The following is a 15,000-nucleotide window of genomic DNA, read 5'->3' as shown; positions in this document are numbered from 1 at the left end:
TCCTCTGGCTCGCATACAGCAAATTTCTTTTCATAGCTGTCATAACCGAGGCCAACAGCTTGAGGCATTGAAAACCAATATCAGGGAATTAAGCTGATTGACTATCACTATTGAAGTCCTAAATAGCAGAACTGGGTGGCAGTGGCACCGGTGAGACCTGCAGGGCATTTATGGCCTGTAGGTCACACCATAAATGCACAAAGACTCGCAAAGGTTAAACAGCGAGCGCAACACAAAACAGCACAAAAGACTTTCACACCTGTGATGACTTTCACAATGAAAAGTGCCTTCAGGTGACTGCAGTTTAGACTTCATGAAATACAGATAAGCCTTAAAATTGCAGTGAAAACACGTCAAGAAGCTGTACTGTTCAAGGAATAGGCTAATAATGAGATGCTAATATTAGATAAACTTGGCTCTCATTCATCAGTCTTCCATGTTAGCCCCACCTCACAAGTTAAAAGGTGAGTTCCTTTAGGCTGTTTCTTAAGTAGCTCTGGCCCTCTGAATCAATAAAACGGCAGCCACACGAAAACTATGAGAAACGTTCTCTTGCAGCGCAAGAACAATTAAAGCATTATGTTTGAGGATAACTGTCGAAGGTTCCACAAGGCTTACAATGCAGCTTTTGAGCAAGTATAACAGTCGTCAGTTTAATCTTACCCTGGTGATTAACTAATCACCAAGTAATCACTACTACCTAAATCTACCTCCTGTAAGAAAGTATAGTTAATTTGGAGCACTTCCTGTGTATCGTTTCGAAGTAGCTGAAAGTAGCACTTTCACAGAGGAGAGGAGTTCTTGCATATACAGCCTCTGACAGCTAAAGTGGTCTGGAAATGGCTCAGGAAACGGCACTGGGAAAGATTTAGTGAAAGACTTCTTCCTCTCTGAAATGTGGAAACACTTGGATTTATAGTCATGGACCTTCTGGGGTCTTTACGGGGCTGTGGTTCTCCCACCAAACCCCACCAATGGAACTAAAACCCAGTAACAACCAAAATATATTATCAGTAAAATAAAGCCTGACAATCCAACATGTACTGTGTAAACATTTAATGTGGACTATTTGTTTTTCCACTGCCTTCTCTACTGTATGCGTTAGGTGATAGATGTTCGGTTTGTGGCATCATGTGGAGGCCTCTAGTCCAGATGAAGTTGAGTTGAAGCAATTGCCTTTCTTCCTGCCACCTGCACCATAACCACAGCCAAACCAGCACTGAATAATGCTCAAATGTTCAGTTCTCAGCCCTTCATCAGTCTTGTGCATGCGCACACATTGTCGAGCTGCTTTGGGATGAATTCAAATATCCTACTTTATGCAAAACACTTTTAAGACTTAGCAAAATATGTGTAAGCACAATCCACATTTCCACTTCAAAAGTCTAATATGTGCGATATGAAAAAAGCCAGTGTATTTGTGTAATAGCGGATGTGTGTTTTTGACCTTTTGAAGCAGTGTGCCGAAGTGAGGACCCAACAGGTGTCAATGAGAGTTGCTCCACAAACCAACCTCCCATCTACTCGAGATCCTCGCAAACGGATAGCAGCCTGCCATGGCCAGCCACCCCTACAAAGAAAACAGCCAAAGAACTTTAAATTGTATCTTTAGGCACTTTCTTACTAGCAGCTTGTGACAGAAACATCAAATAAACACACACTTTGTATAACTTAAAGGTAAAATTGTATTTTTACAAAAAACAAAGAACTATTGGCTGAAAACGTGGCACATCTTGGCACGGTGTGTGCTCTTAAACAAATTAAGAATACTAGACAAGTGCAGGAAGTTCACCATTAATGAAGGGTGGGATCATCTTAATAGATTATAGAACCAAAAGGCAGCTGACATCCAAAAAAGAGAGGTAGATTTCCCATTTTCTTAGTTAAATAAAATGAAATAAGGGGTGGCTCAATACTGTTTCACAGTGTTGTGTATGGACCTGCTTTGTTTTAAAACATGCGTCCCCACACAATGTATCTTGATGTTTGTCTGCACACACAGTTTTCTTTGCCTATAGCCCTCAGATCAGCTGTTTTCTATCTAAGGTTTGCTTGAAAATGTGGCCATTATTCTTTATTCTAGATCTCTGACAGGATTTTTCCATGCTGGTATTAATCCCTGCTCTCCCTGCCAACTTACCTCAGAGAGTTTTCTCCTCCTATGATTCTCCTCTGGCGAGTGTGTATGAGCCGCAGACCGCAAATTGAGTCCACAGGATCTGACAGAGACAAAAGAGGGACCAGTGGTTGTGTATATTTGAGAGCCTGTGGGAGGGTGATGATTGCTAAACCATACATCTCAGCTCCAGTGTTGGTTTTATTAAATGTTTAGTCTGGTCAGAAGCATAATTCTTCTTTTCCTACTATAATATGAACCTGAATTCAATTAATAAATAAATAAAGTGATTCCTTTCACTGTTTGTCTATGTGATGTCCAAAACTACATGCAAAACGAGACAAAATACAGTCCTGCATTGGTTATGTGAGAAATGGTAGCATCAGAACATGTGCAGGTAATGGAGAGCATTTTGTGCGTCTGCCCTGACGTGTCACTGACAGGATGAAGCAATAATACTGTAAAACTCTCCATTTTACCATCTGGATACACACAGTCATCGAAGTCCCACACTTTCTGCTTAAACTCTTACGCTGGTCCTTTCTTCAGCCATTTATATCTTTTGAGTTTTCGGGTGTGTATAACATTTTGGACGTGTTTGCTAAACACAGTATAGTTTCCAGATGAATAATAGAAGCTCTATTTGTTTTCAGAGTTATAAAGTGAAAACCAGGTCCTGACTAACTGACTGACCTTTCACCACTTTGTAGCTGGGCTGCGGAGCTCCGTAGTCGCATATGACCCCAGCGTCCTCGCTGTGGCGGCAGTTGTGTGTTCCTGGAACCTCTTTGATACAATCAGCTAAAGAAAGCTCTTCACCAGTGCACTTCACATTGTCCACGTGGATGGGCCCCGTCCCTTCACCGAAGTATGCCATCACGCGGGCCTTTGCCACGCCACTTGAGAGGACAGACGTATACGCATTTCACTACATCGCTTTCTCAGTTATAGAAAACAAACACAAGAACAGGCAGAACTGTCCAAAAAGTAACACATTCTGAGAAACACACGTTCTTTATGATCAGAGGGGAAAAAAAGATCTGTGGCACAAATTAAGTAAAAAAGTAAGTCTTAGTAAAAATATTTAGATAACGTGGGAGATCTGATGGTAGTTCCGAAGAAGAGTTAGTGCCCACCATCAGTGGACCTGACAGATATAAAGTTCTATTATGGCCACAGCAATTTAAAATATATTGATGTAAAATAAAAGAATTATACTAAATATGGAACTGCACTGGAGCTCTGCACTTGTTTTTGCACAAGCAGCAACAATGGAAAACTCTGACAATGACCTTCTGTTGGTATTTGACATGGAGCAAAGTCTGTTGTGTAACATTCTAAGGAAAATTTGAATGTGCGGCGCATGCAGAACAGACGTCTTTTCTTTATCTTTCAGCTGTAACAAGTCAGACAAACTGACTGACGTGAGTGATGAGGCTTTTTTCAAAATTCCATTTACAAATGTCTTTAAATAAGAGTTGAACATTATTTGTTGTTACATAGACCTGTTTAGGTGCGTAAGTGAAGGCGGTGACAACAAATTGGTTTAGATGTTAACATTTGACCTTCTCAGAATGTGACGCAAACTAGGTTGACAAAGGATAGCAAAACTTTGCACCATTATCTCACCCCTGACTTAAATTAGCAAAGAACTAACACACACTGGCCTGTAGGATGAACTTGTGTAGGTACAGACTGTAACTGTGAATTTAATTAAGACTGATAGATAACAGAAAGAGAAGGTCTTATGTTGCATCCCTGGAGTATGTTGGGTGACAGGTCTCGTTATCCACTGGGAACCTTGTGTCTCTTACTTACTCATCTAATGTTGTATCTGTGTGTTCAATAGCTCCCTAGACAATGTATGTAGAAAGTGACCCTCCGAGTTGCTTGGAGCAACGCCTAAAGACTGACATCATGCTGGCTTGGTGTATCTCCGAGGCAACCCGCGGTTAACGTACAACAACAGTTAAAAAAAAGAGCTGCTTTGGCTATAAACCACTCAAGTTGGAAAGGAGGGCCAAGCGTTTTCTCATGAATATCTTTGCTGAGGAGTGATGAGAAAGGAAATAAGACAGTTTGTTATAGTAAAGTTTTCCCTTGTCATCTCATTGTCATTGTTCTTGAAAACAAAAAGGCGTCTCAGAAGAAAATGAAAAGGAGGCCTCTGGACAAGTGCCAGGAAACATATCCGATACTTGAAATGTGACTTTTGCATCATTAGCCTGTGTTTTAAATCGAATGTTTATTTTTGTAAAGGTAACAGAAAGGTCACCATGAAAAGCTCATACCAAAACATCTTAACAACTACAATCAAAGAAAGAAAATTAATAAATAATGAAACGCAGTCATTTTTTATGATTTATAATCCACTGTAGCTTTTTTTTTAAAAACTGTAAATAAACTTGAGCATTTCAGACGTGTGATGAAGGCAACATGGAAGCAGGTAAGGATTGTGAGATGAAGAAATGGGGTGATGGATTTTGCAAACCGAGTAGATTCAGTCTGGATTCACTTAAGTGAGTATAATGTACGAGGAGATCACATTGCATTTCTACAACTTTCAGCTAAGCTTTTCTCAAACACTTCACAGTACCTCTGTTTCAGTGATGCTGATCCTGTCCATAAGTGCTTGCACTTTTTTCTTTTTAACCAGTTTTATTATTTTCTGACATACTGTCAATCAAAGGATTGGTTGGGACATAATGAGCTAGTGAATCAATGCTGTGTGTGTGTGTGTGTGTGTGTGTGTGTGTGTGTGTGTGTGTGTGTGTGTGTGTGTGTGTGTGTGTGTGTGTGTGTGTGAAATTAGCCGATTCCAACTTAAATACCTATATCCCAACTGCCTGCAGACAACCTCAGCATCATGATCAGTCCATCCATCATCACAGACAGTCCCCCACTGACCGGACAGATAGAGCTCGACACGCCCTTCTCTAGGGCTCTCTCCTCCTACTAGTCTCACTGGTACACCTGAAGAACACATACACACACAACAGTTTAGGCTGACAGTGCATGAAGATCACATGCTGGCTCAGTTGATTGAAGATGTCTAACACCCAGAGTCTTGAAATGTTCAAAGAAGCAAACATTCCTCTAACAAACCTGATCTGTCTAGTGAATAGAAGCATGTGTGTACATGCCCTCTACAAATAAAGTAGCTGGAACACCTGTCTATGTTCTTGCACGAAAACACAGTCTGTGTGTGTGTAGTTGTGTGTGTGTGGTTGTTTATCTTTATCTTTATTGGCTCTCATCTCATTTTTTCACACGCACACACTTTCTCTTGTTCTTTCTTTCAAGTGTTCGCTCACACTGTTAATCAAATCAGTATAAGCTCTACATTGATCTAATAGTTGTGAGCATACAGATGCCCCAAAATGCACACACAAACGCACACACTCACACCAAACACATTTAAGTGTATACTAATGTCTTTCCCGTCTGTAGACATTTTCAGGATCAGTTTACCTTCTTTCTAAGTTTCAGCTAAATCTGATTTTTTTTGTTTTGCCACTGAATCAACATACCTAGATCGAAAGAAGAAAGATTTTCTCATGGAATTTTCTTTCTTTGCGTCCTTCTTTGTTTCTTTAAGAGATCATTTCAGAGATATCATTTTTTTGTGCTTCGTAGTCTAAACATTCCTAAGCAGGGAACCTCAGTATAAAATGATTCTGGCTCTATTACAGTAAATGAAATACCAAAATTTTCTTAATGACTGTGCTTTTGGGACATAGGACATTTAGAAGGGTGAGATTTAGGGGAGGGAGAATTAATTGTGGGAATGTTTACATCTTAGTTGGTGTTGGCAATTAAGGAAATGTTTGTCCATCCTTAGAAACACAAACAGTTCTTCCTGTCTTAACACACACACACACACACACACACACACACACACACACACACACACACACACACACACACACACACACACACACAAACACACACAGAATTGTGTTTAATCAACTAGTGAACATTACCTATATAATTTTCTTCAGATTACCCCAGTTTTAATCATAACCTGTATCAAGTGCCAACATTAACATAAAAGGCTTTAGTGTAGATTTTAATGATTTACATCAGTGAGCTCTGTTCAGGAGGGAAGGTCTTTTCAATGTGACTATGTGGAGCCATATTTATATCCCCTCAGCATGAGTAATAAAAGTAAAGATATGCACACACACTACATTACTGCTCTGACACGGCCTTAATGTGATGATCTATCACAACAGAGAGTTAAAGTGAAAGGCTGAGTGCCTGGTTTATCCTGCCTGGCTAGTTACTTTTTTCCCTTTTCCAAAAACAACACAGCCTGATCTGTCTTTGGCATGCCGAGGGATGAAGTGGGGTTTTGCTCACACATGTAAACACTCAAACGCAAACACGTAATCAGACGCGCATACAAATGCTCCACAGTAATAACAGAATTCTTGAGTTGCATTTTTGTGGGGTAAGAGCGTCCCTGAGGCTATTGCCAAACAATGTAAGCCATCTAAACCCACCAAATTAAGCAGCCATTTCATTTTGTATGCGCTCTCTCTACACAAACTTCAAACCTGCCCTCACTCAGGATGTAAAAAACACAGTGTTTTCTGTGTCATGGGCTAGACTTATTAGACTTGTGCACGCGACATTTGCAGAATGATCTGAAACCTGAGACATCTGAGCCATACAGAGATGTATGAAACTTTACCCGCCAGCATCTCTTACCCTTGCAGAACTTTATTGCTGTCTGGAAGCTATAGACATAGATCTTGTGTTATGCGATAGGTTGGCCATACTAGTGCACTGGTGCCTGGCAGATGTGATTGTACCATCAGGACTTATAGGTAAAGGGTCTGTAGTGGAGTCATTTGATCATGATGACTTTACCATGATGCCAAGTTATTAAGGCTGGAAAAACCAACTGACAGCTGTGCTTACTAGAGTTAGCATGGCTTATATCATCCTCTCCCTGTGTCTCTTGAAAAAGGCTGACTTTGTTTTTCTACACACGATGAGGTTTAATTGCCTGCAGGTTGCGGCAGACATGTCAGGAACAGATTTCAGATCAGCTTGCCCTTCCATTATCTGTTTTTATGAAAGGAAAGGCAAATTACAAAGACGTTTTAATCATTTGGCTAAACCCACCAAATTAAACAGCCATTTCTCCCTGATTATAAAGTTGGCCTACAAGTGGAAAGCCAGGATACAAGAGTCCTTCATAATTTGTATTTTTGTTACTAAGAGTAATAATTTTGTGTATTTATTAGTCTCCCTTGTTACATTTGCTTAGCCCACTAATCCTAAAAGGATCTATCAGAATATCTCATGCAGATTATATCTGCCAGGCCCACTGATGGTGGCATCAGTGGGCCTGGCAGATATAAAGTAATATTGTTGTAACAGCAATTTAAAATACATTTATGTAAAATGAAAGAATTATACTAAATATAGTTCCATATTTAGTATAATTCTTTATGTGTGTTTTCTGCACTTTGTTTTTCTGTAAACAGCAACAATGGAAAACTGGCAATGACCTTCTGTTCAGTATTTGAAATGAAGCAAAGCCTGTTGTGTAATTCTAAGGAAATTTTGAATGCGTGGTGCATGCCCAACAGACCAGATTTATTATCTTTGATGTTGATCTTTCAGCTGTAATAGGTCCGAATACCTGACTGACACACAAGTGACATTCTGCTGATGAATGGAAACTAAATTCATTTCTTGGAAAGTACAACAGTTTGATTGACTCCTGGGGAATCCCATTTATGCAATGAGGCGATCTCTACTGGGCCAAGGCCAACCAAACATGAGAGGGGGAAAAACAAAATCCACTGATCAGCAATACTGAAAGTCTTAATATAGACTAAAATCAGTAAAACTGGAGAGCATTAAAATATCATAAGGGGATGTAAAAATACACTTCTTTCTTATGATGAACTACGAGCCCTGAATTATATTTCTGAAAAAACAGTATGAATGTAAATGTGTGCATAACAACCTCTTTTCCTAAAACATTATCCAGAAAGATTTAGAGATTATGCATGCCTGCACGCCCAATATATGTCCTATGTTGTTATAATAATCCAGCCTAAAGCTTCAACTAGCACTATGCTTCAAAAAAAAACTGTGCCATATATATATAGTCACATACAAGTTGCAGTATACATAACCACATACAAAACCATGCATCTCTCCCATATATAACCTTTTAATGTATTCTCTTACTGATTGGAAGACCCTCTCCATTGTGCTCAGGGTTGCATGCAATGTTAACATCTTCCTGGTGTGTACAGTCGTGGTGCAGCCACTCCCTCCTGTTGCACAGCAATAAACTAGGTTCTTTCCCCGTGCAGCTCACATCATCCAACAGAATAGGACCTAAGCCCACCCCAAAGCGTGGAACTGGAGTATCTGGCACTCCAGGAGAGAGAGTCTCTCCGAACCTGCACATGCAGACACACATCCGCAATCAAACAAACATGTTTAAGTTATTTATGAGCAATGATTTGGAATAAATACAAAGGTGTGTGAACGGGTGGGAAATACTTTACATTACCTGTAGCCAAGCTGTCGGCACACCACTTGCGTGTTTGAGTTTGTCCAGCCGTCGTCACACACCGTTCCCCACTGACCACGGTAGAAGATTTCTAGACGTCCCTCGTGGCTGCCGGCACCCCCAACCAACCTAATAGTACCATCTGGAGAGAAAGTGAGAGAGTGATTGGGGATAAACGGGTCGAGAGAAAGAGAAATCTCCTTTTGAATGTGAATAAATTTCTTCTAGATTTCTTTCAAAAGTCACATATTTTACTTTTATCGTTTTTTTAAGTTTTGCAGGAAATAACGGAGCACAGCAAAGCTATTAACTGCACTGTAAACGTTCAGAGTGTAATTACTGATGTTGTAATGAACAAAAAAGCTCTGGTCAATCCTGTCTGAACCAAATGCACCAAGATGTAATTTACCAAAGGTCAGCCTAAGGATTTATTGGTAAGAATTTAAAGTATCATGTCACATTTGACCTTTGACCACTCCTTCAAGGTCAAAAGACTGACTAGATATGAAGGTCAAAGAGTTAATAATGCTATATAGCACTTTTTAAAACTGTTTCTTACTGCCGCTGTAATGACAAAATATACACATATAGCGAATGATACAGTAAGATTACAAAAATCACAATATTTTATTATGACTTTCTCATGTAACTGACAGTAACAGGTTATAATTCTTTAAATACATAACAATTGGAATACATATACAATGGATCTGAAAAAGTTTCTTTTTATGGGGGGGGTAACAAAAATCAAAATTATGTCAAGGATATTAAAATGAGTTTCCACAGGGCACTAAAACAGGCCAATTGTTTTTACTACAGACCTCTTCTACTCCCGTAAAGGTAAATACAATCCAGAGGCTGAGCTGCCTTGGTGAAGGTTTGCGCTCTCAGAGTGCTTCTTGTTGTTAATGTTATCAGTTACACCTGTGCTTGATACATCAAAAATGTGGGAAGAGAGAGCAACAAAAGCAAAAAGCAAAATCTTTAAGGGTCATGGGAACTTCCTGATGTTTCCGGTATAAGGTGAGAAGCTTTGATTTCTATATATATAAACATGTCTGTGTGTATCCCACTTTGATGTCTTTGCTCCTAACAATGATTATTTGGTGATCTACCTGTAAGAGGATTGCAGGAGACCCCTGCATCTTCAGAGTGCAGACAGTTGTGTTCTCCCCATGCACTTTTTGGACATTGCTCCAGAGTGAGCTCATTGCCTGTGCAACGCACCTCGTCCAACCACAAGCGGCCTGAACCCTTGCCAAAATGTGCCTGGCCCCATGCCCTTGCAACGCCACTACAAAGAAAAGGAAAGATGCAGAATTCTAAGACATTTTGGCTCTAGTAATACTAATGCAAAACACATGTGCTCATTGGACATGACGTACAAAATGCAGCGCATACAATACCGTATCCTTTTCTCCTTTAATTTAGAGGATTTACAGAGTGAGCACATTATATGTCATTTTTAATATCGGGACACTGCTTGTCACGCACATCCCTGCAAATGTAAACATTGCGATGTATTTGCTCCCTGTATAGCGCTGCTAAATATGCATATCTCTGTGGTGCTAGAATTCTAGCAGGAACAATGAGCCTGATTCACTGTCTGACCCCCAGATGTTCTTTACTGCTTGCTCCTCTTTCTCTGTGTCTGAATAGAAAGAATACTTGTCATACTTTTGGAGACAGAGGGAGAGAAAGACGGAGGGATACCCACACAAACTCATCTCCAGCTGCCTTCTGTATCTTTCTGCCACACATTTTTTTCTCACTTCTGTCACACCGGCAGTGTATTTCCTTTATGCTAATTTGAATATGAACATTTGTATCATTGTGTGTGTGTGTGTGTGTGTGTGTGTGTGTGTGTGTGTGTGTGTGTGTGTGTGTGTGTGTGTGTGTGTGTGTGTGTCAATACGACTTAACCTCAGCCCCAGCTGTCGACACACCACCTCTGCGTCACTGTCATCCCATTGGTCATCGCAGATGGAACCCCACTCCCCGGCATGGAGGACCTCAACCCTGCCCTCTGACTTTGACCGGCCTCCCACCAGCCTTATGGGAAGGGACACACCTGCTGAAGTGTGAGCAAGCAAAAAGCACACAGTATGCTGCTTTTTTATTTGTATATTTTTAAAGTATATATTTATTGAAATTTGTAGTTTGTAAGATCATTTGATTTCTTTCAACTTATTCTCACAAACCTCCCATGGCAGATCTATAATTACCTGGCTGCTGGTTGCAGGTAACAGCTGCAACCAGAGAACACTCCTCGCCATTCCAGGTTGCCTTGGGACACTGGAGCAGGTCTGGCTCTTTGCCTTGGCAATGGACTGCCGTCCAGTGGAGCTTGGCTGTGCCTGGACGGAACAGAGGAACTGCTCGAGCGCGACCTGAAAATCTGGAAGAACATCAAAAGGGAAACATGTTAGTTATAGTAATTTGAAAAGCTTTTTAATATTCCAGCTGACACTAACCCATCCACCCCTCCATCCGTTTTCATAATTATGGTCACGGGTTGACTGGAGACTATTCCGACTCACACTTGGCCAGAAACAGTCCATAACAGGGCTACTACACTCTCACATCCTCTCTGCGGCCAATTTAGAAGGAGTCATTAACCTAACATGTCTTTTGAATGTTAAAGGAAACCAGATAACCTGGAAGTAGGTACAGGGAAAACATGCAAGCTCCACACAGCACCATCATGCCACCTGACACTGATCCAAATCTCATTTAATAACAAGAGTTACAAATTACAAGCAGGCAGCTTTATTAACCTGCTAGCAGTAAGCTTGAGCTGTCTGCACATGCATAATCTGTTGCTCTGGGCCAATGCCGTTAGTAGTCCTTACACCCAACAGCTTTCAATAATTAAGCATGTGAAAGTCATCACCAAGCACTCCAAATGACATATGCCTGACATTTGCCCTTCTTCCTTTCTGCTGTGGACTTTCATTGACTCCTGTGTGAGTACAAACACACGCGGGCAAGTGTTCGTATCAGAACGTGTGCCAGCGCTGGTGTTAGTGACAGCATGTGCAATAAGTCAAAGAGTTTCTCTGTTCTCCAGGGAGAGCAGGACAGTTTCTCAACTGACTATGGACTGTGCTGTTATATACAATCTGACTACAGGCTCCCTTGAGAAGCATGACAACATCTCATAATCAAGTCCACGAGACACAGTAAGAGGCACATGTGAAAAACAGAAACAGAGAACGGACGAGTATGCGAGAAACAACGTAAACGGCACGACACTCGAGGTATTTAAGTGCCTCTGGGGAATAGAGGGCTGGAATGTAAGAGTCAAACAAGAAGCGTCGAGCAGAAAAGAGGAGCGTGCCTGAATGAAGCTCTGTTAGCAGTTATGAATTTAACGGCAGATGGTGACAGAACCTGCACCTCTGTCTAAAGACGTATGTGAGAGGGAGGGATAAAATAAATACCGCACATTTAAGCATATGTGTACGTGTTTGTGCTCTCTCTCACCCCTTGCCCAGCTGTCTGCAGACCACTGTAGCATCTTCGTCTCCCCAGTCGTTGCTACAAATGGACCCCCACGTTCCCCCAAGGTACACTTCCACCCTGCCATCTAGCTTGGAGCGGCCACCTTGCAGACGGACAGAGCCTGAGATGGAAAGACGGTTGGAGAAAAGTAGATGTAAAACTGTATGTAATGTGCAAAAGAATCTTTTTGGGGAACACCTGAGTTTAAAGTGGGGGGGGGGGGGGGGGGGGGGGGGGGCTAAAACTGGCACAAAGTCAGGAGAGAAAAAGAGACACTATGCGAGCTCTAAAACACACATAGATCACCGGCCATGTTTTCATGTTTTCATGTGTGTTTCACCACATCACACAAAAAAATAAGACAGTAATGTCAAAAAGTGAAATATTAAAGAATGCAAACGATATGTCTGATTGTTTATTTTAAATGTCACACCTTTTGATATTATCTATCTGCACAGCCAGTTCCTTCAAAAGTGGAGAGACGTGTTCTTCCTGTGCTGCCCCACAATGCAATTCATGACCTAAATATTTATAACCCATAAGATCAATATGATATAAGAAGAATAAGATAAATATAAGATGATTACAAAATGTGTTTTTCAGATTTGTTATTTGCAGGTATAGTCGTTCAGTGTGTGAGCATGCATCAGGGTAACCTGATTGCTTTACATTGTAAAGTAAGAAGCTTACAGCGAATGCCTGGGTGCACATCCATGCCAACGCACACTCACACAAATTCATGCCCCTAAATATTCATAGGTGCCTGAGCACCCTGTGGCTGTCTTCCATGTGCAATTGTAAACACACTGAATCTGAACACCTGACTTACCGGCATGTAATTGTTAAAACGTTCAATAACTGACACCAAAACTGTAATGTAATACAGCTGCATATGGATTTTTAAAAAAGGAAGAGCTGAAAACACAAATATTTTCATATGAACAATTACATTCACACCCTGGTAAACCAAAGGTATGGTAGGCTTTAATGATTCCATGGGTGGATGCTCTATGACTCAGCTGCACAGTACTGTAAAAACACATGTATCAACAGCTTCTCAGCCCCTATAAAAATGTTCATTCCATTCATGTTGGCCTTTTATCTGCTGTAGCATGTCTTGAATCCTGCTCATCTGGGGATTTCACCTTCTTCTAGGTGTAATATTTGTAGCCACGTTGTACAATTTCGAGGCTGTTAATGCCTATAAAACACAATAAAGCTGCTGCTACTAGGCCTGCGTGTTTACCTTGTTTACAGTCGCAGTACCCCCAGTCTACTCTGCCTCTGTGGTTCCTAAAAAAGCACCAGGGTCGGATTCGGCCGTCCGGGTTGCGACAGTGGTTGTGCTCGCCTATGCCTTTGCCCGGGTACCGTTCGTCGAAGCCGGAGACTTCGGTCCAGTTCATACACCGGGTGCCGGACTCAGTGACGTCTATCGCTCCCCGGTAGAAGCCGTCTTTCCCACGACTCCCGGCACAGTCGGTGAACGGCAGGATGAATGAAGGGACGCTGCTGGCATAACAGCGAGTGCTGATCGCAGCCAAAAGAGCGGCTTTTAAAACAAAAAATGGCACATTCATGTTAGGGCTATGACGGATCCTATCATCAGCTAAGGGTTTCCACGCGTCCAGTCAGCCTCTCGTCCAGCCGTGGGACGAGAGTGAGAACGCTGCGGATCGATGAAACCCCTTTTTCTTTTTTGTATAGGCAAGGCAGTCCTCCAACGAAAATTCAATAACATGGGCTACATGATGGAAGTAATTTTCCTCAGATGACTGATTTGACCAACTGTAGTGTACCTATATTTTCAAATAGGAATGTTTTTTTTAGATCTTTTATTTTGGCATTGTGTTATATGTTTCAGTACCCTTTACTACTCATTACCCACTCGACCAAGTAGTTTAGAAATATTCTATAAAATACAATCTACAACTCCTCCTGACGCACAGCATTCAAATGCTCTCAAACATGAGGGCATTTGCTCCAATAACATAAAACATGAAAATGCATGGTATAGACCGTGGTGTTGTTATTTTTATTGCTCGAATTATAAGTATTCAGTCATTTGGAGCCGATTTGTAAGGACTTAATTTGAGGTGCGTTCTTGCAGTTGAGCTATCTGAAGCACTTGCTTTTATCATTTTGCACAATCTTCTCCTTTAAAAATGAATACGCTCCATTGTCTATCGCAACTTGAATCCTTTGTGACTGCAAGAGTTTAAAAACACGAGTTAAAAGATTGTGAAATATAACAAATGCTAAGAATTACTTATCAGTGAACCAGTGCATGAAAACGTATCACCAATAAAGTCAGCGACGAAATCATCGCAGTGAGGTGTAGTGATGGGTCGTTCGCGAACGAAATGGCTCTTAGAGCCGGCTCTTTGACGTGAACGACGCGAGCCGACTTTTTATCGCGAGCCGTCACGTGGGTTTTTTGTTTTTTTTTTTCTTTCTCTCAGCCTCTCTCTCGCACTTTTTTCCCGCTTCACTCTGCACGCGGGCCTTGTGCTTTACGCTGGGCAGAGGGGGGAGGGGCGGTAGTTACACTCAGTAGCACAGGAACAGAGCCAGAGAGAGAGAAAGAGAGGCAGGGACAACAACATTAGAAAGGTATAGTAATCATCCACAACTATTTTCGGTTGCAGATGATAAAGGATTGAGAAAGTTTATTCATGCAGGTCCATATGACAGAGAATATGCATGTTCTTTTAGTTTTCATATTATAATTTATATTTAATTGTGTTGTGGTTTGCAGTGTTTTGTGTTCTTTTCACTTTAAATTTGTGAAAGGAAAAAGCTGAAAATTTAAATAGTTAAAACTTGAAATGTGAAT

General features: G+C 41.1%; 1 protein-coding gene across 2 annotated transcripts in view; it reads right to left on the bottom strand.

The window, feature by feature from the left end:
• The window catches only part of prss12 (serine protease 12), a 20,405-nt gene extending 5,936 nt beyond the window's left edge, over positions 1–14,469 (bottom strand). Inside the window, exons 1-11 of one of the 2 annotated variants that reach the window (XM_085409849.1) lie at positions 13,411–14,469; positions 12,147–12,285; positions 10,886–11,058; positions 10,584–10,731; positions 9,776–9,954; positions 8,661–8,802; positions 8,330–8,547; positions 4,948–5,089; positions 2,810–3,015; positions 2,141–2,219; positions 1,448–1,570 (exon numbers count right to left, since the gene is read on the bottom strand). In XM_085409849.1, coding sequence (XP_085265975.1) covers positions 1,448–1,570; positions 2,141–2,219; positions 2,810–3,015; positions 4,948–5,089; positions 8,330–8,547; positions 8,661–8,802; positions 9,776–9,954; positions 10,584–10,731; positions 10,886–11,058; positions 12,147–12,285; positions 13,411–13,744 — 1,883 coding nt within the window. In that variant the 5' untranslated portion in view covers positions 13,745–14,469. Of the gene's footprint in view, positions 1–1,447; positions 1,571–2,140; positions 2,220–2,809; positions 3,016–4,947; positions 5,090–8,329; positions 8,548–8,660; positions 8,803–9,775; positions 9,955–10,583; positions 10,735–10,885; positions 11,059–12,146; positions 12,286–13,410 lie in introns of both variants that reach the window. The other variant, XM_085409848.1, reaches the window with a different exon arrangement.
• Positions 14,470–15,000: the final 531 nt, after the last annotated feature.

The sequence above is a fragment of the Rhamphochromis longiceps genome, linkage group LG6, assembly GCF_057381845.1.
Source record: "Rhamphochromis longiceps isolate RC_006_pf linkage group LG6, R_longiceps_female_GT1.1, whole genome shotgun sequence".
In the NCBI taxonomy this organism is placed as follows: Eukaryota; Metazoa; Chordata; class Actinopteri; order Cichliformes; family Cichlidae; genus Rhamphochromis; species Rhamphochromis longiceps.
The sequence above is the reverse complement of the archived record's forward strand: the minus strand, read 5'-3'. Positions and strand labels throughout refer to the sequence as shown.